Source organism: Capra hircus, chromosome 4, assembly GCF_001704415.2.
Source record: "Capra hircus breed San Clemente chromosome 4, ASM170441v1, whole genome shotgun sequence".
In the NCBI taxonomy this organism is placed as follows: Eukaryota; Metazoa; Chordata; class Mammalia; order Artiodactyla; family Bovidae; genus Capra; species Capra hircus.
In genome coordinates, this window is record NC_030811.1 from 91,455,582 (window position 1) to 91,478,928 (window position 23,347).

At 35.7% G+C, this 23,347-nt stretch overlaps 1 protein-coding gene across 3 annotated transcripts in view; it reads right to left on the reverse strand.

Moving 5' to 3' along the window:
• Positions 1-23,347, reverse strand: part of ITGB8 (integrin subunit beta 8) — a 95,063-nt gene that overhangs the window by 45,074 nt on the left and 26,642 nt on the right. For all 3 annotated transcript variants that reach the window (XM_005679027.3, XM_018047339.1, XM_013963182.2), the window contains exons 2-3: positions 15,238-15,323; positions 4,955-5,126 (exon numbers count right to left, since the gene is read on the reverse strand). In XM_005679027.3, coding sequence (XP_005679084.2) covers positions 4,955-5,126; positions 15,238-15,323 — 258 coding nt within the window. The remainder of the gene's footprint in view (positions 1-4,954; positions 5,127-15,237; positions 15,324-23,347) is intronic.

The following is a 23,347-nucleotide window of genomic DNA, read 5'->3' on the forward strand; positions in this document are numbered from 1 at the left end:
GGAAGGAGAAGGGCCAAGAATGAAACAGGTTTGAAACAGCAACGTACAGACTCTGGCACATTTCTGGATTTCTGTAGGGCTAAAATAAGGGATATGGGCCAGGTGTTGACGAAAAATGCATGACTCTGTATGTTTTTTTTTTTTTTTTTAAGTTTTGAATTCAAGAATACCTGAAGAATCTTACATTTTAAATTAAGCTACGCTAAATCAGTTTTTTCTTTACATTATTAAAATGAATCAACTTTGAAACATTTTCTTCAGTTAGTGAAGTATAAATTATATGAATCCCTGTCATATATTACTTCTGAAGCAGAAATAGAGAATTCTCTTCTCTTTCCTACCCTCCTAAAGATTTCATCTCATTTCACTGTTCTTAGGGAATATCAACTAGGATCAGTGGCCTATTTCTGTTATTATTTCTCTATAAGATTGATAGGTAAAAATAAGAAAAAGAGGTATAGTTTAAGAAGTAGAAAGTAAAAGAAAGTGTACTTAAAAAATCTCATTTAAAATATTTGATTTTGTGTATTTTGTACATATTCTTAATATTCTTTTAAAAGCTTAGTCAGTGTATGATATAATAGAAATAGTCATAAAAGCTTTTAAAATTCTTAATAGATGCTACATAGAAGGTCATGAGTTTTTATCAGACAAAAATAAAGTGATTATCTATAAATAAATCTAACAGATAAATATAAGATTAGGGAATAAACATATTTTACACATAGTATGCATTATAACAGACCCTCAACTCTTATCTCTGTGTTAGTGTAAAGGAGTTTTACATCATAAGGAATGAGGTTTATATACATATATATGGAATTGGTAAAATTCCAGATACAGCTTTATATATTATGCCCCAAAGCTAGCATGTCTTTGATGCTACAGTACATTTTTAGATGAATTTATTATACCTATTTTAATAATTATTTGCTATATATGCAGATTATAAAAATATAGTTTTTCATAGCTATAGGAAGGATAACTTATACACACTAGACAATTATAGTATTTTCATACACAAATTCATCAGTATTGACTGAAATCAAGCCCCATAATGATATCACCAATCTCTGGGGACAAAACCTCCACATTATCTCTCAAGTCTGGCCATTTTCCTCCTGCATTGTTACCACCACTGCCATTGCTTATCTACAGCACTGAAACAATTTATCAAGTTTTGAACTATTATTTTATAGTTTCAGGAGGATTCAGCCACCATTATGTCTACAAAAGAGAACAAACTAAATTCATGTAAGTGTATAAATTTAAATGTAACATACAAGTAGAAAAAATTCACCTTGTAATTTTCAAATCTTAAGTATTTAAAAAGAGAGCAAGACATTTTTAAAGGCTGTTAGTCATAATTTTAGAGGCAAATGGTATATGATAAGCCTCATCTATAAGCTGTTGAAAATTAACATTCAGTGAGAAAAATAAGCAAATTTGTATGGATGGGGCAAATCACACACAAAATAGAGAGGTAAAGATAGTTAATAAACTTAAGAAAAAGGTTCAAGCTTTCTAGTACTAGGAAAAAACAAAAGGAAATAACTAATGGGCGAGTTACTTAACAAACTGAAGAGGTTAAAAAGAATGAGAAATAGGCGAAGTTGATTCTGGAAAGCCTAACTGGATATGATTTTTTGTGTGTGAATAACCTAATAATATATGTAACCTAGTAAATCTATGACTAGAAATGTATTCTAAATAAATAGGTTGTTATATATACATGGAGAGATCGACAGATACAGATACATACATGTATAAGGAGTATCATTGAATATTTTTTCCAACAAAGTGCGTTCAAGTTTCATTGGGATTGTCTTAGATTTATTGATTCACTTAGATATTGTTATATTACTGGAATATATATATATATATATATATATAACTGTAATTGTTATAATATTGTTTTCCTTTTCAGGAACATAGAATTCTTCTGCATTTATTCATACTGGCTTTTAGGTAGCACAGTGGACTCTACATATTTTTTAGAAAGTTTCTTGCCAGACAGTTTATGTTTTAGGTTGCTGCTTTGAAATGATCTCTTTTAGATTACATATAATATTTAAAAATTTTCCTTTCACAGCCTCTTAACTTCAGTGTTAGTTTTGTTTGATTTGCTTGGATTTCTGTGTAGACATAAAAGATTAATTTTGCTTTATCTTTTCAATATGTTTATAACTTATATTTGGTTTTCTTGTCGATTGCTTTTATATAAAACTTTCAGAAGGATTTTAATATGTATTAACAAAGTATTCTTCAATTTTATTTGGGCAGGAATGGATACTAATTTTTATTGTATGATTTCTGGCATCTTGAGATAACAATAAATATTTTTCTTCTTTTGGCAAACTAAGATGACAAAAAATACATTGATTTTAAGATAATCAACTACTGCAGGTTAAATCTACTTGTATGGTGACATTTTTCTTATTGTTCTTATTATAACATGGAATTTAATTTGATTCTTTAAAATGTTATTAGGGATTTGATCCTAAAGTTATGATAACTTGTAAAAATTGAGTAGCTTCTATGCCTTCTCAAAACACCATGGGAGAATTTATGTAGCTTAGGGATAATGTGTTCCTTGAATGTTTAGGTGAACATTAAAGTGTATTTACCATGAAAATATTTAGACCTAATGTTCTTGGGGAGAGTTTCTTTTAGAATTTTCTTAACTTCTTATATCTTTATTAGATTTCTTAGGGTTCTACTTCTTCTTGAGTCAATTTTAGTCATATATATTCTCCTAGGAAATTATTTTTATCATAATTTATATATTTTACCATTTTTAATATATTTTACCATTTTTAATATTTTGAAGTTTTTTCCCCCCAATATTTTTTTCTCTGGTCATAGTCTGTATAATCAGGTCATTTGCTTTGGGTCTTCTTTTTCTAAATAGCTTTGCAAGCAATTTAGCTATTAGATTTATACATTCATTTCCTTTTTAATTTATATTTTTTATTTCATTTCATTTTTTTTTTCTTAACTAATTAATTTCTTTGTTTTTGTTGTTCCTATATATTTATCTGTATGCTTCATTTTTTTTCAATGATAAGAGCATTTAAAGTTCTGAGTTTTCCTGAGAGCAACTTTGAACACATCCCATTATGTTCTGATGTGTGCTGTTGTTATTATCATTATTATTAAATTGTCTATGAGTAGAATATTGATTTATTCTTGGAGATAGAATTTATTTAGGAGAAGCTTTCCTTAGTTTCTCTATTATTTAATATTTGTTAATCATCTTATATTGGTTTCAAATTTTATTGCAAGGTGTTCAGAGATGTTGGCCTATAAAAACAGTTTCACTTGGAGTTCAGTTTTTTTGTATAAAATAAAATTAATTTCTAAAACTATTTCATGGACTTTGAAAATATTATTTTATATATCAAGGAATATGGACTGAATTTTGTCCCCCCCCCCACCAAAATTTATATATTAAAGCCCTAACTCACAATATGGTCATGGAGATGGAGCCTTTGGGGGTTGATTAGGTTTAGATGATGTTCTGAGGGTCGGGTCCTCATGATGGAATCAGTGCATTTATATTTAGATGTAGCGGAGCTCCTTTTCTATCTGTCACTCTCTCCCCCTTCAGAAACTGAATCTGGCAGTGCCTGATGGCAGACTTTCTAGGTCCTAGAACTGTGAGAAAATAAATTTCTTTTGTTCAAGCTACTTACTATATGGTATTTCGTTATGGCAGCAATAGAAGATGACGAGTGTCATAATACCAACCTAGTTACTTTCATTTTTGTGTATCCCTTTGCAGCTGGCATTCATATGTCCATACTAGTCTGTATAACTGTTTGATATGGTGACGTGCACAGTTTTAATTGGAAGCTGGGAGTATGCCTAAGGCCAAGAAAGAAATGGACTTTGTTATTCTGGTAATCAGAGTCTGAGAAAAATAGCTTGGAATTAGGAGGGCATTTGTCGATAATAGTTATTCAAAAATTTAGTAATAGGACAAGACCACTCAAAATGAAATAATGAAGGCTTCAAGGCAACTGCATACCACTTAAAACTAAATGTCTCTAACTTAGTGATGAATATTTTTGTACTTGAAGTTATCTTGCCATATGCAGTTTGTTCATTGAGATTCTCTTGCACTAAAGAAAATGAATAATTTCCCAGTGGCCTACTACACACACCAAACTATGGAATACAAATGTATGGAAGGACAAGTATTAGAGAAGTATAGCAGGAAAAGTGTGTGTTACTCTCAGGGACTAAAGCAGTTCAAGTTAATTATGATAATTATGAATTATAGTTTTATTTTTAAAAGCTTATCACAAAGGCTAATCTCTTACTAATTAGTCAACTAACAAATTCAGCAAACACTTATGGAATGCTTACTACATGCCAGCACTCTGATAGGCACTGGAAAAACAGAATGGAATAAAACATTTTCTTCTTCCTATACAGAGCTGGCAGTGTCCTTGGAACACAATTATAGTATAATGTGATCAAGACTAGAAACACATAATTATAATAAAGCGTGGTCAGGTTTGCAGAGAATGTCCGAGGCCACACAGCTAGCTGGCTATAGGCACAAGAAAGACGAGAATTCTGATTTCTTGATTCTGAGCCCACTGTTATTTCTACAGCAACAGTACTGCCTGTCATAAAATGTTAAATATGAGCAAATAAGGCTAGATTGGGGCTTCCCAAGTGACTCAGTGGTAAAGAATCTGCCTCCCAATGCATGAGACACAGGAGATATGAGTTTGATCCCTTGGTCAGGAAGATCCTTTGGTGAAGGAAATGGCAACCCACTCCAGTATTCTTGCCTGGGAAAGCCCATGGACAGAGGAGCCTGGTGGGCTACAGTCCATGCTGTCCCAAAGAGTCAGACAGGACTGAGCACACATACAGCAACAAAGGCTAGATATAATTCTAACTTGAGAATAAACATTGATATATTTGAAAATAACTGTACCTTGATGCAGCTGGATCAGCACTTCTCCTGGTGTCACCTGGGTATTAATTTCATTTTCACTTGGTATTACACGCACAGAAGGGTATTCTATTAAATCAATAGAGCAGCCTTTGTGTATTAAATTGGAAACAGTGTCACAGCGTTCATTCTTTGATTCACCTGAAATGAAATCCTGTTTAAAAGAAGGAAAATCACTGATGTTTTAGTGCATATCATCCCAGTTATAACCAAAGAAAACCACATAATGAGTACTACCAAGAAACCATCTTCCGATATTGTACAAATTATGCGATTATTAAGAATAGCTGCATGTTTCCAATAAGAATACTGGCAACTTTGTCTTAAAGAAGTCTAATTTCTAAATCTTATTTTGAAAGAAAAAATGAATATTAAAAAGGAGATTTAAACCAAGTACTTTAAATATCATTAACTGATCACTGTAAAGTTATACCAATTTAATTCTAAATATTTTACTTTGGAAATACTGTTCCAAAAGAAAATTTAGGCAAAATAGACCATTCAGTGTGGTTCTGCATGTAAGCTTTAATTCTCAAAGAACCCAAGTGATATGTTTACTATATTCTATTATGTTCGGAATGTGGGAACAAGTCCTCAGAAAGTACGTGCCTAATTAGGTACCAAATTCATAAAAGAATGAACTGGAAATCTATATTTCTTGGACTGAAAATTCCTTCACTTCTTATACACATAATAGCATGTAAGTAATTCAGTAAACCAAGGAAGATGATACAGTGAGTCTGTGAGATATGAAATTGCAGCTCAGATTCTCCTGATTTTGCAACTGAATCTTGAACTTTCATTACAATTCAGCATTGGTTAGTTCATGCTAATTCCATAGCCATCCAATAAACTTGGAATTAGTTGAGCAAGCTTAAAATTTATCTTGACTGAGAAAAATTTAATATTTTTATTTTTCATGTAACCAGTTTTTCTCCCTAAGAACAGGAAATGTATTGAAAACTATAGAAATATAGTTTATTATATATAATGTTGGCCTGAATTATTTGGGGTATTTGCTTACATATTAGCTGAATATTTGCTTAGTGATCTTCCTGGGAGTGGTTATTTTGATCTGGCGTTCAGTCATTCCTTCTCCAGTTCAACTGATTCAAAAAATTGCACTTCCAATCAATTATTCATTCAATCAAAAGAGTATTGATTGAATACTAACTCAGGGACAGTAGTTTTGTTAGGTACTGAGGATGCAGAACAGAAGAGGATGGATAGAGTCCCTGTTTAAGTCAGCAGACCATCAGAGAATTCAGCCATTAAGTGAGTTAATGTAATCATCATAGGCATTAAATTTAGAGGAAGCAAAGAATGTCATAGAGTTATGGAGAAAGGAGATTATCAAGTTTAATACTGCTTGAATGTGAGATCACTAATTGTGAATACAGAGATCCCTAGCACTGATGAAGAATTAGATGGAATGGAGGTAGGCAGTGTAAAAACATTCATATAAGGATTTTAATTTAATTCTTCTCTCAATTTAGAACAAGGGTTGGAAAACTGGAGACAGTAAGACAAACACAACCATAGCTTGTTGATGTATGGCTTGAGTGTTAAAAAATACTTTTTATATTTTTAAAATGCTGTAAAACAATAATAAAGAAGAAAGATGCACAACAGAGACAGTATGTGGCACAAAAATGTTTAGTATGTTACCCTTCCCAGTACTGATCCTGAATTAGAGTTTGGTGCACAGTTATAAATACAATTAAAAGAGAAGAAAGAAGATGTTCTTTTCAATCAAAATCTCCAGGTGTCATTGGTGAATGACTTCATGGGAATAAAAACAATTGCCTTGCTGATGGCCACACACCTAGATTTTAGTCTGAAATTTAAAATGTTTAAAGCCTTAATTTCTCATTTCCAAATTTATCCTATTGATAAAACTTAGGGGTACAAAATGTAAGATTTAGTTCTTAAACAACTTGGAGCTACTCAAAGAAAGGTGGCATATACTGCTAGATTTATGGGGCTAGATGAGGCGATCTCATCTGTCCCTAGAGCCCGGGGAATACTGAGGGCATATAGGGCTTGGTACATGTATGCTCATTAATGCCTCCCATGACAGGCCACAGACCAAAGGCCACATGTGTTTTACAAAAGTAAAAACTGCAGGACTTCAAATTAGGAAAGTAAATATGGTACAAATGACTCTGATTTTTCTTTTTGGCCAGAATTTTGTGATTTATATATAGAGAATGAAAGAGAAGGGAGGGTGGTTAATTCACTGCAACTATACATCAAGCTATATCACTTGACCTTTAAATGTCAAATCATTTTGCTGAAACAGGCAAAAAAGTCTCAATTGTTTTGCAGTGTCTGAATCAGCGTGGCTGTTTTTACTTTACTATAAAAACTAAGTTAGAAGTACGTTGCCAGTTTGACAGTTAGATTTGAAAAGGGAAGAAGCGATTGTGGCATCAAAACAAAGAATGGGATGCTGCCCCTACCCACTGTGGCCCACTCTCCACCTTGTATAAAAGAAAAGAATTTGAAACCACACCCTTTTAACTTTTGGTGATTTGAGTCATTTTAAGGTGATTTGAGCCTTGAAAACTTTTAATTCTTATATTTTACTTTTTTTTTTACGAGAAATACTCAAGCAAAATCATCGTCCCAACTGTCTGCATCTAAAACCTACTTGAGAATGAAACACCCAGGTTGAAGTTATTACCCTAGTTGACTTTTCATCAGTTGTTACTTTCATCCATTTAATGTAATAATCTGGAGATATAAATAGGGAAAGGTTTTTCTTGTACTCATTTCTGAGTCTTTTCTACGCTCCAATTATGGAAATCTGCATAGAAATGAAAAGATTCTATCATTTTCCTTTTTAACAGTGAAAGCTCTTTGTATTGGGTTGGCCAAAGAGTTTGAGTTTTTCAGTAAGCTGACATGAAAAATCTGAATGAACTTTTTGGCCAGCTCAATATTATAGTTTAGTTTAATTATGTTCCAAGACTGACCTGGAAACTTCTGGCTATGTAGTCACAACCTGTGTCTGACATATCAGGCAGAAGAGGAAGAGAAGCCTTTAAAACTTTCAGATATGTTTGTCTCTTTTTCCCGACATAGATATGTCAAGTTTTTCACATATGTTAAAAGGAATATGAAACATTGAACTAGATAATATTAATACAGTCTTATCTGTTCTAAGTATTTTCCAGATACTTTTATGTAACATGGAGAGAAAGAGAAGTCAAAATATATAAAATCACAGATTAACATGCTACACAAGAATGCAGACAAATTGATTATACCCTGTATAAGTTTTCTAGTGAACTTTTACTTTTGTCCAGCTTTGAGTTATAAAAACCAGGCTTAAGTTATTTTTGCTTATCTTTTCTGATCATGAACAGAGAAAATATTGCATCTTCCTTTCTTGTCCCTCTGCCCTTGCTGGCTGAGAAATAAAACCATCAGTTGTGCATATGTACCTAAATGGTGGGTGAGCTTTCAAAAATAACATAGCATTTTTCCTGTCAGTGATATCGGGTCAGCATGTGGGGAGTGGACAGCTCCTTCTGTTAATGACATGGCCAGTGATTTTTAAAAATTTTATTTACTTCTTTATTGAAGGATAATTGCTTTACAGACTTTTGTTGTTTTCTGTCAAACCTCAACATGAATCAGCCATAGGTAAACATATATCCCCTCCCTTTTGAACTTCGCTCCTATCTCCCTCCTCATCCCACCACTCTAGGTTGATACAGAGCCCCTATTTGAGTTTCCCAAACCATTCAGCAAATTCCCATTGGCTATCTATTTTATATATGGTAATGTAAGTTTCCATGTTATTATTTCCATACATCTCCCCCTCTCCTCCCCTATCCCCATGTCCATAAGTCTGTTCTCTATGTCTGTTTCTCCATTGCTGCCCTATAAATAAATTCTTTAGTACCATTTTTCTAGATTCCATATATATCCTTTAGCATACGATATTTACCTTTCTCTTTCTGACTTACTTCACTCTGCAAAATAGGTTCTAGGTTCATCCACCTCATCAGCACTGACTCAAATGCATTCCTTTTTATGGCTGAGTAATATTCCATTGTGTATATGGACCACAACTTCTTTATCCATTCATCTAGGTTGCGTCCATGTTCTAGCTATTGTAAATAGTGCTGCAATGAACAATGAGATACACGTGTCTTTTTCAATTTTGGTTTCCTCAGGGTATATGCCTAGGAATGGGATTGCTGGGTCATATGGTGGTTTATTCCTAGTTTTTTAAGGAATCTCCATACTGTCTTCCATACTGGCTGGACCGATTTACAGTCCCACCAACAGTGCCAGAGCATTCCCTTTTCTCCACACTCTCTCCAGCATTTATTGTTTGTAGACTTTCTGATGATGACCATTCTGACCAGATGAGGTGATAGCTCATTGTAGTTTTGATTTGGATTTCTCTATTAATGAGTGATGTTGAGCATCTTTTCATGTGTTTGTTAGTCATCTGTATGTCTTCTTTGGAGAAATGTCTTTTTGGGTCTTTTTCCCACTTTTTGATTGGGTTGCTTGTTTTTCTGGCATTGAGTTATATGAGTTGCTTGTATATTTTGGAAATTAATCCTTTGTCAGTTGTTTCATTGCTATTATTTTCTCGCATTCTGAGGGTTATCTTTTCACCTTGTTTGTAGTTTCCTTTGCTGTGCAAAAGCTTTTCAATTTAAATAGGTCCCACTTGTTTACTTTGGTTTTTATGTCCGTTACTCTAGAAGGTGAGTCATAGAGGATCTTACTTTGATTTATGTCATCGAGTGTTCTGCCTATTTTTCCTCTAACAGTTTTACAGTTTCTGGTCTTATATTTAGGTCTTTAATCCATCTTTTGCTGCATCCCATAGGTTTTGAGTTGTGTTTTCATTGTCATTTGTTTCTAGAAATTTTTTTATTTCCCTTTTGATTTCTTTAGTAACCTGTTGGTTATTTAGAAATTTGTTGTTTAATCACCATGTGTTTGTGTTTCTTACAGATTTTTCTTATAATTGATATCTAGTCTCACTCAGTGTTGTGGTCAGAGAAGATGCTTGATGTGATTTCAGTTTTCTTAAATTTACTGAGGTTTGATTTGTGAACCAAGATGTGGTCTATCCTGGAGAATGTTCCATGTGTACTTGAGAAGTGTATTCTTTTGCATTTGGATGGAATGTCCTGAAGATATCAGTAAGATCCATCTCATCTAATGCACCATTTAAGACTTGGATTCCCTTATTAGTTTTCTGTTTTGATGATATGTCCACTGGTGTGAGTGAGGTGTTAAAGTCTACTATTATTATTATTATGTTACTATCATTTTCTTCTTTTATGTCTGTTAGTGTTTGTCTTATGTATTGAGGTGCTCCTTTTTTTGGTGCATAAGTATTTACAATTGTTATGTCTTCCTCTTGGATTGATCCCTTGATCATTAGGTGGTGTCTTTCCTATCTCTTGTAATCTTCTTTATTTTAAGGTCGATTTTGTCTGATAGGATTGCTACCCCAGATTTCTTTTGCTTCCCAGTTGCATGGAATATACTTTTCCATCCTCTCACTTTCAGTCTATATGTATCTTGAGGTCTGAAGTGAGTTTCTTGTAGATGGCATATATATGGGTCTTATTTTTATATCCATACAGCCAGTCTGTGTCTTTTGGTTGGAGCATTTAATCCATTTACATTTAAAGTAATTATTATATATATATGTTCCTATTGCCATTTTCTTAATTGTTTGAGATTGGTTTTCTAGATCTTTTTTCTTCTCTTGTATTTCTGGACTATGTAAGTCCCTTTAACATTTGTAGTAAAGCTGGCTTGGTGGTACTGAATTCTCTTAACTTTTGCTTGTCTGAAAAGCTTTTTATTTCTGCATCAATTTTGAATAAGATCCTTGCCAGGTACAGTAATCTTAGTTGTAGATTTTTCCCTTTCAGTACTTTAAATATATCCTGCCATTTCCTTCTGGCCTGCAGAGGTTCTTCTGAAAGATCAGCTGTTAAGCGTATAGTGTTTCCCTTGTATGTTACTTGTTGCTGTTCCCTTGCTGCTTTTCATATTCTTTCTTTGTGTTTAGTCTTTGTTAGTTTGATTAATATGTGTTTTGGCGTGTTTCTCCTGGGTTTATCCTGTATGGGACTCTTTGTTCCTCTTGGACTTGATTGACTATTTCCTTCTCTGTGTTGGGGAAACTTTCAACTATAATCTCTTCAAAAATTTTCTCATACCCTTTCGTTTTCTCCTCTTCTTCTGGACCCCTACAATGCAAATGCTGATGCATTTGATTTTGTCCCAGAGGTCTCTGAGACTGTCCTCAGTTCTTTTAATTCTTTTTACTTTATTCTGCTCTTCAGAAGTTATTTCCACCTTTTTATCTTCCAGCTTACTAATTCGTTGTTCTGCTTCAGACAGTCTGCTATTGATTCCTTCTAGAGTATTTTTAATTTCAGTAATTGTGTTGTTTGTCTCTATGTGTTTATTCTTTAATTCTTTTTTTTTTATTCTTTAATTCTTCTAGGTCTTTGTTAATTGATTCTTACATTTTCTCCATTTTGTTTTCAAGGTTTTTGATCACCTTTACTCTCATTATTCTGAATTCTTTTTCAGGTAGTTTGCCTATTTCCTCTTCATTTATTTGGATTTCTGTGTTTCTAGTTTGTTCCTTCATTTGTGTAGTATTTCTCTGCCTTTTCTTTCCTTTTTCTTTTTAACTAATTGTGTTTGAGGTCTCCTTTTCCCAGGCTTCAAGGTTGAATTATTTCTTCCTTTTGGTTTCTGTCCTCTTAAAGTTGGTCCAGTGGTTTGTGTCAGCTTCATGTAGGCTGAGATTTGTGCTGAGTTTTGTTTGTTTTTCCTCTGATGGGCAAGGCTGAGTGAGGTGGTACTCCTATCTGCTGATGATTGGGTTTGTATTTTTGTTTTGTTTGTTGTTTAGATGAGGTGTCCTGCACAGGGTGCTACTGGTGGTTGGGTGACACCTAGTCTTATATTTAAGTGATTTCCTTTGTGTGAGTTCTCACTATTTGATACTCCTAGAGTTAGTTCTCTGGTAGTCTAGGGTCTTGGAGTCAATGCTCCCACTCCAAAGGCTCAGGGCTTGATTTCTGGTCAGGAACTAAGATTCCACAAGTGGTTTGTTATGGCATTAAGTGAGATTAAAACAAATACCCAAAACCAAATAACCAAAGTTGAACCCCACATAAACTGCAGTTACAAAATCAGGCAAACAAAAATTAAAATAATGGAATATATACATATACATATACACCCAAAGTGAAGTAAAAACAGTTGAACACAATAAAGTACAGTAGATTGACTCAGTAAACATAGGAAATAAAAAATTATATTTACCAGTTAAGAACAAAACTAACTAAAGCACAAACTGGAAAACAAAACTAAAACAAGGTGCCAAGTGGGAAATAAAGCAATGAAAACAAAACTAACAAATATGTTGAGAGGAAGGAAAGAAAGAAAAGAAGGAAAGAATAGATATGCAAAGCTAAATAGAGGTAGATGAAGATTTATATACATCAAAGATTAACTGCAAGGGGAAACGTACAGTAGGAAAGGCAAAGAAAGGAATAAATGTAGAAAAAAATATAATAGGTTTAAAGAAATTAAAAATTAAAATTATAAAAAAGAGAAAAGAAAAAAAAAGAAGAAGAAAGAGAGAAAGAAAAGAAAACTGCACAGAACTGCAAAAGCCCAATGTAGAGTCTTTGTATTGTTTATGACAACAATAAAAACTGTGACTGAATATAAACATGTGACTGAATATACACACTTGTGACTGAATATACACACATAAGCAACATCAAAACAGTCCAACAAAAATAAAGTACGATAGACTGACCCAGAAAACAAAGGAAGCCAAATATCTTGTCTTCCAGTGTGACTGAGTCTTAACACAGGTTGCTTCCTCTAATGTGTTCTTAATTCAGGCAATTTTCTTAAGTCTGAATGAATTGCTTGAGTCTCACTGTAGCTCTTAGAGTAACTTAAGCAAAGCCTGTGTGCCAAATGCTTCCCACATACAGTTTCATTTAAACTCCACCACTTGTCATAGTTTCAGTTATTATTTCCATTTTAGAATTAGGGAAAACTGAGGTTCACAGTGCATAGATTAACATGGCCAAGTATACATAGTTGGAAACTGATGGAACTGGGATTTGAATCCCAGTTGATCTCATTTCAGAGCCTGGTTTTTCAATACAAATATTAGGCTACCTTGTACCACATAGAAGAATATTTTGGGACATGAATAGCCAAGTCATTTCTGGATGTTTTCTGAGATCCCCTTCTGAGGATTGGACCAATAGCAAACACCACTGGAAGCCACTCCACCTTTCCTTCTTGGCTTACCTCCTTCCATATGACCACCTATTCCTCCTCTGAATATACAAAATCCCTCCCTTGTGGCAGGACTGACATTGCTGCTCCCGTAACTGTGACTCTTCCAATTTTTCGTGCCAGTAGAGGTGTGAAATGGAGAAGGGTGCTCTCTGGAAGCTGACTGATTCTGTATGGCTGGCATGTTGCACTTAGCTGACAACTGGGTTTCTGAATCATGTTTTGAAAACTCCTCTAAACTATAATCACTAAAGTTCTAAGGAACTGAAGTTACGTTGGCACAGTCTTCACAATTCTAATAATCTTTCTTTGTGTATCCTCAGCATGTGCCTTGTGTTCAGTCGTGTCAGATTCTTTGTGACCCCATAGACTGTAACGTGCCAAGCTTCTCTGTCCATGGAATTCTCCAGGCAAAAAGACTGGAGTGGGGTTGCCATTTCCTTCTCCAGGGCAATCATCTTCCTTAGTGCTGCAGTAAAACTCTAAAATGGAATGTTGGGTGAGGGTCAGGAAATATCAACATATCAATGAATATCAAGCATACCTGACAAGGAAAACCTGGAAGGAAACTCCAAACTCTAAGCTGTAGAGATGAGGAAAAGGAGGCTCAGACAAAAGAGTGAATTCTGCCTGGTCATTTGGATCATAGGAGGAATGAAATTGATCCTGGAAACTCTGGAATTGTCCTATTACATTGCGTGGCTCCATGAGTTCTGGCAAAGCACTGCCTAGTTTTGAGTGGCATCTGTTTTTCTGACTGATAAAGCCAATAGGACATCCAGGAATCTTTCAGGCTGTCAGTAGGGGGACTGCTTACTTATAGATATGGTTCCTATTCATGAGCCCTTCCCCTGCCTTTTCCCTGACTTGTTGCATAGAAGAAAGTATTGACCATCATCCTTTGCTACTTTTCATATTTCTGTTTCCTCCTGGGGGACGCATAAGGGTAAGCAGTAACAGGAGAGATTGTAAAGATAATGATAGGTACAGTTTTTTCAACTAAATCAACAAATTGCAAAAGCTAGAGATTTCTCTTCACACCAAGCAAAAGGCCATTAAAAGTCTATTAGTTTCAATTTCCAGGAACTACATAAATAATTGTAAGTTACCTAGGAAATCTCATTAAAAACCCCAAATTAGCAGATGGCTTCTTCATTGAAACTTAATATATAAGATAGTTTTGATTGAAAATTACCAACAAAAGAAATAACTGAAAACAACTTGAGAGCCCAATAAGGAAGGAAAACACTATAATTGTTTTCCTAAAAAGTTTGTTATTGGGATATGTTTCTCTTTATTTGACTACAAAAATACTAATTTTGAATAATAAACATTTTCTGATTATTTTGTATGCCACAGAATTTAAATGTACACAATATTGCATGAATAAGGTCACATTTCAAACAAAAGCATCAAATTTTCCATAAGTAGCCAATGAATTGATGTTCAGTGTTATGAAAGGGAGCAAATCACTTATCTCCAAATATTTCAAATAAAAACAAATGAGATGGAATAATGAATTAGCTTGCTTTTCTTTAATAAGCAAGCACAAAACAATGATCCAACTTGGACATATAACCTAATGCCCCAAGCTGCAGCAAGAATTTCACACAAAGCCTATGACCCATCAAAAGTTACCAACTGTGTTTGCCAATTCTCTCTATAGAACAGATGGAAAACATAAAATGGTTTGCACTTCATTTTAAAATTACCATAATTTTCCTAATAAAAAAGGTTATACTTATAGTCAGCCAAACATTCTGTTTCCAAGCATAAAACCAAAGAACATTTTCCTGATGCTCAACAATATCTTTCTTTTTTCCTGATGCATCTTCAAGGCACAGAATATTAGGTCAATGAAATCATGCTAGCAAGGTCACTTTCAGGAAAAGACAAAGGATCCACAAGGAAAAGAAAGGAAAAAGGCACACCTCTTGAGCACACCATCCACAATCCGGACCCAGCGCAAGGCACTTGGTGCAGGACACTGCATTCGAAGATGCACATCTGTTGTCTTCTGTAATAGAGGATAAAATGAGGCATTACGGTTTACTCTCACATTGGGAATTATGTGCAATTCCAGACCAAAGTGTAGTTTAAAAACTGAAATAAGCTTACCCATAGTTATAAATATGTGACAACAAAAATATATAATTTCTTTGAGAAGAGTTAACCTGATCACTGCAATTAATATGTGACATATTTTCTAGATAGTTAATTATCTAGCTTTATAAGATTAGGGAGAAGGAGGTGATAAAAATATGACTTTAGTCAGTCTTGGGGGTTTGGTAAGAAATTCTGTTGCAATGGTAGAGGATCCTCCAAATTTTTTAGTGTGCTAAAGTTTCACCATAGTTCATATTATCTGAACCAATGAGGTGGTTTTGGATTTAGAATTCTCCCTATAAAAATAATTATGTACAGACCTCAACATGCAAATATGTGCTGAGTCATAGTGAATGAAGTTTCTGTGAAACAATCTTAATGGACATACAGAGTAGTTCACTTGGTAATTCTGACTGCATTAATACTGATTATCTTGACTTGTAGGATATCAGAACCAGATAAAATGGCATCATTCATCATTTTAGAAGTAAAATGGCTAAAATGAATGAGTTGTTTTAGTTAACCTAATTTAACTTCTGTGACTGAACCACTTTAATATCATGACCAATTCACTTTTGCATAGATACCCACACTTTTCTATTGTGTGTTAATAACATAGTTGAGCTGGGATACTGTTTACCTTTATCCTTCTAGCCACCTACTACTTAGATCATTAAAAAGAGACTCATCACTATAAACTTAAATACCTAAAATATAATAAAGAGTGAGTCATAAATTATTTTATCATAAGGTTTTATTGGAACAATTACATGCTTCCTATATTTCATCCTTTACTGTGAAATGTGGGAAATCACAGCATTCTACCCATTACTTCAGACACACAGTACATATCATAGATATCTTGGTTCTAAGTAGTTTGCAGTCCAGATGGGGTAAAAACCATATAAGCAAACAATAAAATACAGAGTGATAGCCATAACAAAATATCATCAATGCACTATGGGAATATAGTGAGGAACTTAACTCTCTGCTTAGAGGGGAGGGCAGGGATCGGAGAAGAGGGCAAGTTTAAGGATGGCTCCCCAGAGGCAGTGATACATAGCATGGCTCTTTGCCATCTCATTTTATTTCTTCTCATTTGTGTTTATCTCTGTTTTAAACATGTAATAGGCATGAAAAAAGACTGTGTGTGCCCAATCACACATGGAAGTGGATAGAACCTACAAAATCTCTAGCTGTCCCCATCTAATTGGTTTCTTCTTTTCTTCTCTCTCAATTTGCCCCAACATTCTAGAATCTTCTGACTTGGAGGTAGCATGGGATGGGCATTGGCAGTGAATAGAGAGAGGAATATAGGAGAGTAAACATAGCAGAGAGGTGCTAACCTGGGGTGGTAATGAGCATTCTTCCCTGTATTTTCCCAGGCATTCATGAGTTAAGCTAAAAACATTTTCCCCTAGCATCTCATTGTTCTATTATCCCTCTCTATGTCCGCTTCATGCTTTGTCCTTGACTTTACATCAGCTTTTAAAATACATTATCCAAAACACCTTCCCTGATTTAGATGCACTGGCCTAGAATTTTCTTTACTAGTCTAGAATTCCAGATACTAAAAAAAACTAATATTTGGGCTCTCTTTACTATGAGTGTGGTTTCCAACTATGAAGACTCCATAACCTAAAAACTTTCCATTTGGCTTATCCTCCAAAACTGTAAAGCCTGCTTATTTACAAAGTATTTAGGAGAGGAGTGACCTTTTTAGTTTTGTCCCCAGAATGAAAGTCAGTTTAGGTTTATAAATCAAGCACATTTGCAGACCTAACTTGACCTTTACCAACTCTTAAGCTTGACCCTTGGAAGAAAAGCTATGACCAACCTAGACAGCATATTAGAAGCAGAGACATTCCATAACCAACAAAGGTCTGTCTAGTCAAAGCTATGGTTTTTCCAGTGGTCATATATGGATTAGAGAGTGAGACTATAAAGAAAGCTGAGACCTGAAGAATTGATGCTTTTGAACTGTGGTGTTGGAGAAGACTCTTGAGGGTCCCTTGGACAGCAAGGAGGTCCAACCTGTCAATCCTAAAGGAAATCAGTCCTGAATATTCATTGGAAGGACTGATGCTAAAAGCTGAAGCTCCAATACTTTGGCCACCTGATGTGAAGAACCGAATGATTGGAAAAGACCCTGATGGTGGAAAAGATTGAAGGCAGGAGGAGAAGGGGATGATGGAGGATAAGATGGTTGGACAGCATCACCAACACGATAGACATGAGTTTGAGTGAACTCCGGGAGTTGGTGATGGACAGGGAGGCCTGGTGTGCTGCAGTCCATGGGGTCACAAAGAGTAGGACACGACTGAGCGACTGAACTGAACTAAAGCTTGACCCAACTGGAAGATGGAATTAAGCCTATTTCAGATCAGATTTGACCATGCATTTCATTTAATAGGTGAGACTTTTGCTCTGGCTTCCCTGGTGGCTCAGACGGAAAAGCTTTTGTCTACAATGTGAGAGACCTGGGTTCGATCCCTGGGTTGGGAAGATTCCCTGGAGAAGGAAATGGCAACCCACCTGAGTACTCTTGCCTTGAAAATCCCATGGACAGAGGAGCTTGGTGCAGGCTACTATCCATGGGGTCGCAAAGAGTCGGTCACAACTGATTGACTTCACTTTCACTTTCACTTTCTTTGGCAGTGAAGACTGCAGTCTCCTAGAAGGGAAACTGCAGATTCTTTGACTCTGGTCTTTGTTTCTAATAGTTGTCTGACTCTGTCTTAAGTTAATACAGTTCAAGTTCAAGTCAGGCTCTTACTTCTAGAGCACATGTAGTAAATAATGAATTTATAAGCAAACATCTGTTCTCTCTGAAATTTGCTTTCTGACTGTTTTGTTTCAAAAGTTGAACTCTGGGATTTGGTGATGGACAGGGAGGCCTGGCATGCTGCAATTCATGGGATCGCAAAGAGTCGGACACGACTGAGCGACTGAACTGAGTTGAATGCCAACTTCTGTTTTCAAACTTCGTCACCTAAGAGACGAAGAGAGATAGAGCCTTTGGTTGTATTAATATTTCCTAGGTTCCAAGGCTAATATTTCTCAGAGTCTGCTTAACTACAGGAAAATGATCCCATATATGGATATAAAGGAGGTAGGCCTTCTGGTTCTGCAGAACTGGAGTAAGGCCATAAACTGAACTCCGCAGGAATAGTGTCAAATACTACTGCTAGAGAGTGTCATGGTTAGACTTTAGAGAAGATGAGTCAGATACACTTTGGTAAGCATAATTTTACAGATTTCCTTTTTAATTTTAAAGTATGCAAGTAAGTTAATACCTACCATAAAAATATCATACTAGTCAGCAGTTGTTTATACTGAATGGTCATGCTACTATGTAGGCTATTAGACACCGCGTGTTAGGAGTGTGTGTGTGTGTGTGTGTGTGTGTGTGTGTGATCAGTTTCCAGATCTTCTCAGTTTATTCCCATCCCTGATTCAGCATTGCAGGAAGGCAAAAGTCTCCTAGCAGCCTTCAGAGCTGACACCTCAGTAGAGGGTGTGCTTGAGCGGCTTTTCCCCCTCCTCTATGGCAGTGGAGGGTACTTGTCCAGGTATTTGTCCAGTTATATGGCTTTAAACACCTTGTTCTTTATGTGCCAACACTGTGTTCCAATTAAGGATTTTTAATGGATTCTAATTAAATTCTTTAGCCAGTGGAAACAGAATAATAATATTATAAACCACATATTCTCAGAACTCTCTTTTGTGTCCATTTGTTTTAGGCCTAAGTGCCTCACAAACCCTATTTTATTAGAAAGTGTGCTGCCATGACAGAAATCAATAAAGGATTTAACATCATACTGTCAGTAACTGCATACATTCTGAATAAGTCAAATTCCTTGATCTATGAGCATGAGTGGAAAGTCTTACTTTTTCTCATCATGTTACACCTGGAGGTAACAGATGTGATGAGGTAGCATTGTTAATCGGTTACTGGAAACAAAGTACCAAATTTCCATAGCACTCATTTAGCAGCTATGTGCCCTCAAGCTAGTTACCTAAATTCTCTGAGGCTCCATTTCTTCCACTGTAACATGGGGCTAACTTTACCTGTATCAAAATAGTTATATGAGATGCATCACAAGTACAAGCATGCCAGGAACAGTGCTTGGCATATATAGGCACTCAATAAAGGGATTACTGTTATGTTATTATAATAAGTTATATGTGTGTATATATATATGCAAATGTATATATTTATACATATATATTTATATGTTTGCATACATACATCTGTGTAGGGTTTCCCTGGTATCTTAGGCGGTAAAGAATCTGCCTGAAACACAGGAGAGCCAGGTTCGATCTCTGGGTCAGGAAGATCCCCAGAGAAGGAAGTGGCAATCCAGTCCAGTATTCTTGCCTGGAAAATTCCATGGACAGAGGAGCCTGGTGGGCTATAATACATGGGGTCACAAAGAGTCAGACATGACTGAGTGACTAATGGATACACATACATCTGTGTATATATGTTTAGTTCTACTTTCAAAAAAAAAATGAAGGCATTGTGTGTCTTTAAGTTTGTTTAAAATGTAATTGGTTTTCTTTAAAATGAAAGTCCTGGATTTCCCTGGTGGTCCAGTGGTTAAGAATCCACCTGCGAGTGCAGAGGATATGGGTTCAATCCCTGGCCCAGGAAGATTCCACATGCCACAGGGCAACTAAACCCACGTGCCTCAACTACTGAAGCCCATGCACTCTGGAGCCCATGCTCCCCAATAAGCCATCTCGGTGAGAAGCCCACGCAGTGCAACTAGAGAGTAACCCCTGCTTGCCACAACTACAGGAAAACCGAACAATTTAGTCAAATATATGAATGTCAGTCCAATCTATTACAATACAATTTGGCATGACTCTAATTGGATTTCTGAAAATCTCTTAGAACACCTTCATTTTGTTCAAATTTTACAAAGTGAACACTGACTTAATCTGAATAATTTTTGAATCATTTCCCAGAATTGAGTGTTTATGATACATGTGAAGAAAACCTCGGTAACTGTCTGTCATGAAGTGTAACAAATAGTAATCATCAATAGGATAAAGTACACAAAATCAAGAAATTACATGCTCATGACACTCAATGTTTAATTTATAGAAGCAAAAAAGAGGAAGAAATTGGACCAGGAAAAAATAACCTAAAGACAGTAGAAATTTCAGTGTTTAACTTGGGATATTTCCATAAATCAAAGGATCAGATCAAGTGGAAGTTTAGGAAACATTTTTGTGCTCTAAAGTCTAGACCACAGAATTTCAACAAAATTCAAAGGATGTCCATAGTTATCTGAAATAATGAACAATGAAAACTAATAAAGATTATTGTACTTGTTATCTAGAATTAATCATGTTAGATTCTCCTGTTACTTCTAGACAGAATAATTTGTAAAAAATACAGAAATGCATTTTTTCCATTTTTTCTTGATTGCATTTACTATACAAATTAAATTAAACTTGGATAATTATATAAAACTGCTTTCTTTAAAAAAAACAAATCATAATGGATATGTATTCTATTTTGATAACAGTCAAAACTAGGCAAACTGAGCACACACAGAATAAAGTTTGGAGTATAAATTCAGTTTCTTTGTTCTCGATGTATATCATAGTCATGTAAATGTTAGATATTTTGACATATATTACCTGATAACTGAAAGCTCTCACGTACGTGAAATTTAATGTACTATCATTTGATATAAAAATGAAAACAAAGAAATAGATTTGTGCTCTAGTCACTTCCAATTATCTGGTTATTCCAAGTTTTGATTGAGAACGATTTACTAAAGGCCCCTCAAAAAATAGAGAGAGGGAGGAGGTGATTTATGGCTTATCCTTAGAAAATCAGGCACAGCAAACAAAACCACCAAAGTCACAGTTAATTTTTTTTTTCACTGTTAAATTTTAATAAGGATTAAAGAGGCAATAGAGAAAAGATGAAAATGTGGGAAGCTCTTTGGAAAAGATGGATCTGGGTAGGGAAGCTGGGTAAAGCTTAGAAATATATTACAAGGAAGTTAGTGCCTGAGGCAGTATCTCAAAAGATGGAGAGCAAGGAAATAATACAGCCATTTGTTTCTCTTTTTCTTCATTTGTTCCTTGGGAGTTCACATATATAATATAAAATTGAATTGCTCATTTGCTTAAGCAAATATGTTGGTACAAAGTCTGATCTCAGCCTAATCCCACCGAGAAGTCATAGCAAATTGATACCACAGTGTTTTTCCACCTTGAGGCAAAGGTGGTCTGACTTTTATACCCTCATACCAGTCATTCATTGGTTTCAGGCATCCTGGAGGGCATAGGAAGGGGACAGGTTGGATTAAAGTCCCATTTATCTTTGAGCCATGTGGGTCACTTCAGTGGAAGCCAATTCTAAGAAGGTGGCATTTGGAGCCATCAGCAGCCAAAACTCAAAGTAGCTGGGGATGGTGTGCTAGCCTATAAAAGGACTCTGGATGGGGTGCCATCAATATCTCCTATAATGATGTACCCTAAATAGCGATCACTGCAGATGGTGACTGCAGCCATGAAATTAAAAGACGCTTACTCCTTGGAAGGAAAGTTATGACTGACCTAGATAACATATCCAAAAGCAGAGATATTACTTTGCCAACTAAGGTCCGTCTAGTCAAGGCTATGGTTTTTCCAGTAGTCAGGTATGGATGTGAGAGTTGGACTGTGAAGAAGGCTGAGTGCCAAAGAATTGATGCGTTTGAACTGTGGTGTTGGAGAAGACTCTTGAGAGTCCCTTGGACTGCAAGGAAATCCAACCAGTCCATTCTGAAGATCAGTCCTGGGATTTCTTTGGAAGGAATGATGCTAAAGCTGAAACTCCAGTACTTTGGCCACCTCATGTGAAGAGTTGACTCATTGGAAAAGACTGATGCTGGGAGGGATTAGGGGCAGGAGAAGAAGGGGACGACAAAGGATGAGATGGCTGGATGGCATCACTGACTCAATGGATGTGAGTCTGAGTGAACTCTGGGAGTTGGTGATGGACAGGGACGCCTGGTGTGCTGCCAGTTCATGGGGTCGCAAAGAGTTGGACACGACTGAGCGACTGAACTGACTGACTGACTGAAATAGCGATAAATAATTAGAATAGCAGGCAGGGGACAGCTATTTGCCTGCCTGGTTCTTTACTAACAGTATCCTAGTTTTGCTGAATATGGCATTGAGAAGATCTGAATCACCACCGTTTCCAGCCTCTCTTCTGTGGTCATATGATTAGTTCTGATGACTAGGATGATGAGGCAGAAGTTGCTGAATGGGGGTTCTGTCAGAGTTCCTCAAAAGAGAGGGCTGGTTCAGCTGGAAGGCCCCTTTTGCCTTATGCCTGTCTTCCTTCTTCCTGCCTAGAACATAGATGTGATGTCCCGAGCAGCAGCAGCAATCTTCAGATTTGAGGTAACCTTTCTCATGATAGCCACAGTCTGTCTGTCTCATGACAGACAGACAGACAGTAAAGACTGCAAAAGTAAAGGAGCCCAAGCTACTCATCTCTGTGGAGTTGCTCCCCTCTTTCTGGGTTGTCTCTCAGAACTGTTTCTGACATTAAGAAGAAAATTCACACCAATCTTACTTAGGTCACTGTTTTTAAAGGCCCTTTTACTAGCAGATGAACACAGTGCCTAAGATAATTTTTATCTGTTTCAAAGGATAAATTAATAAGATATTCATAGCAGCATCATTTACAGTTGCCTAGATATGGAAGCAATGTAAGTGTCCATCAGCGGATGAATGTATTTAGAAAATGTGTTAGTTGTTAAGTCATGTCCAACTTTTGCAGCCCCATGGACTGTGTAGCCTCCCAGCCACTTCTGTCCATGACATTTTCCAGACAAGAACACTGGAGTGGTTGTCATTTCCTTCTCCAGGGGATTTTTCTGACCCCAGGATCGAACCTGAGTCTCCTGCACTGCA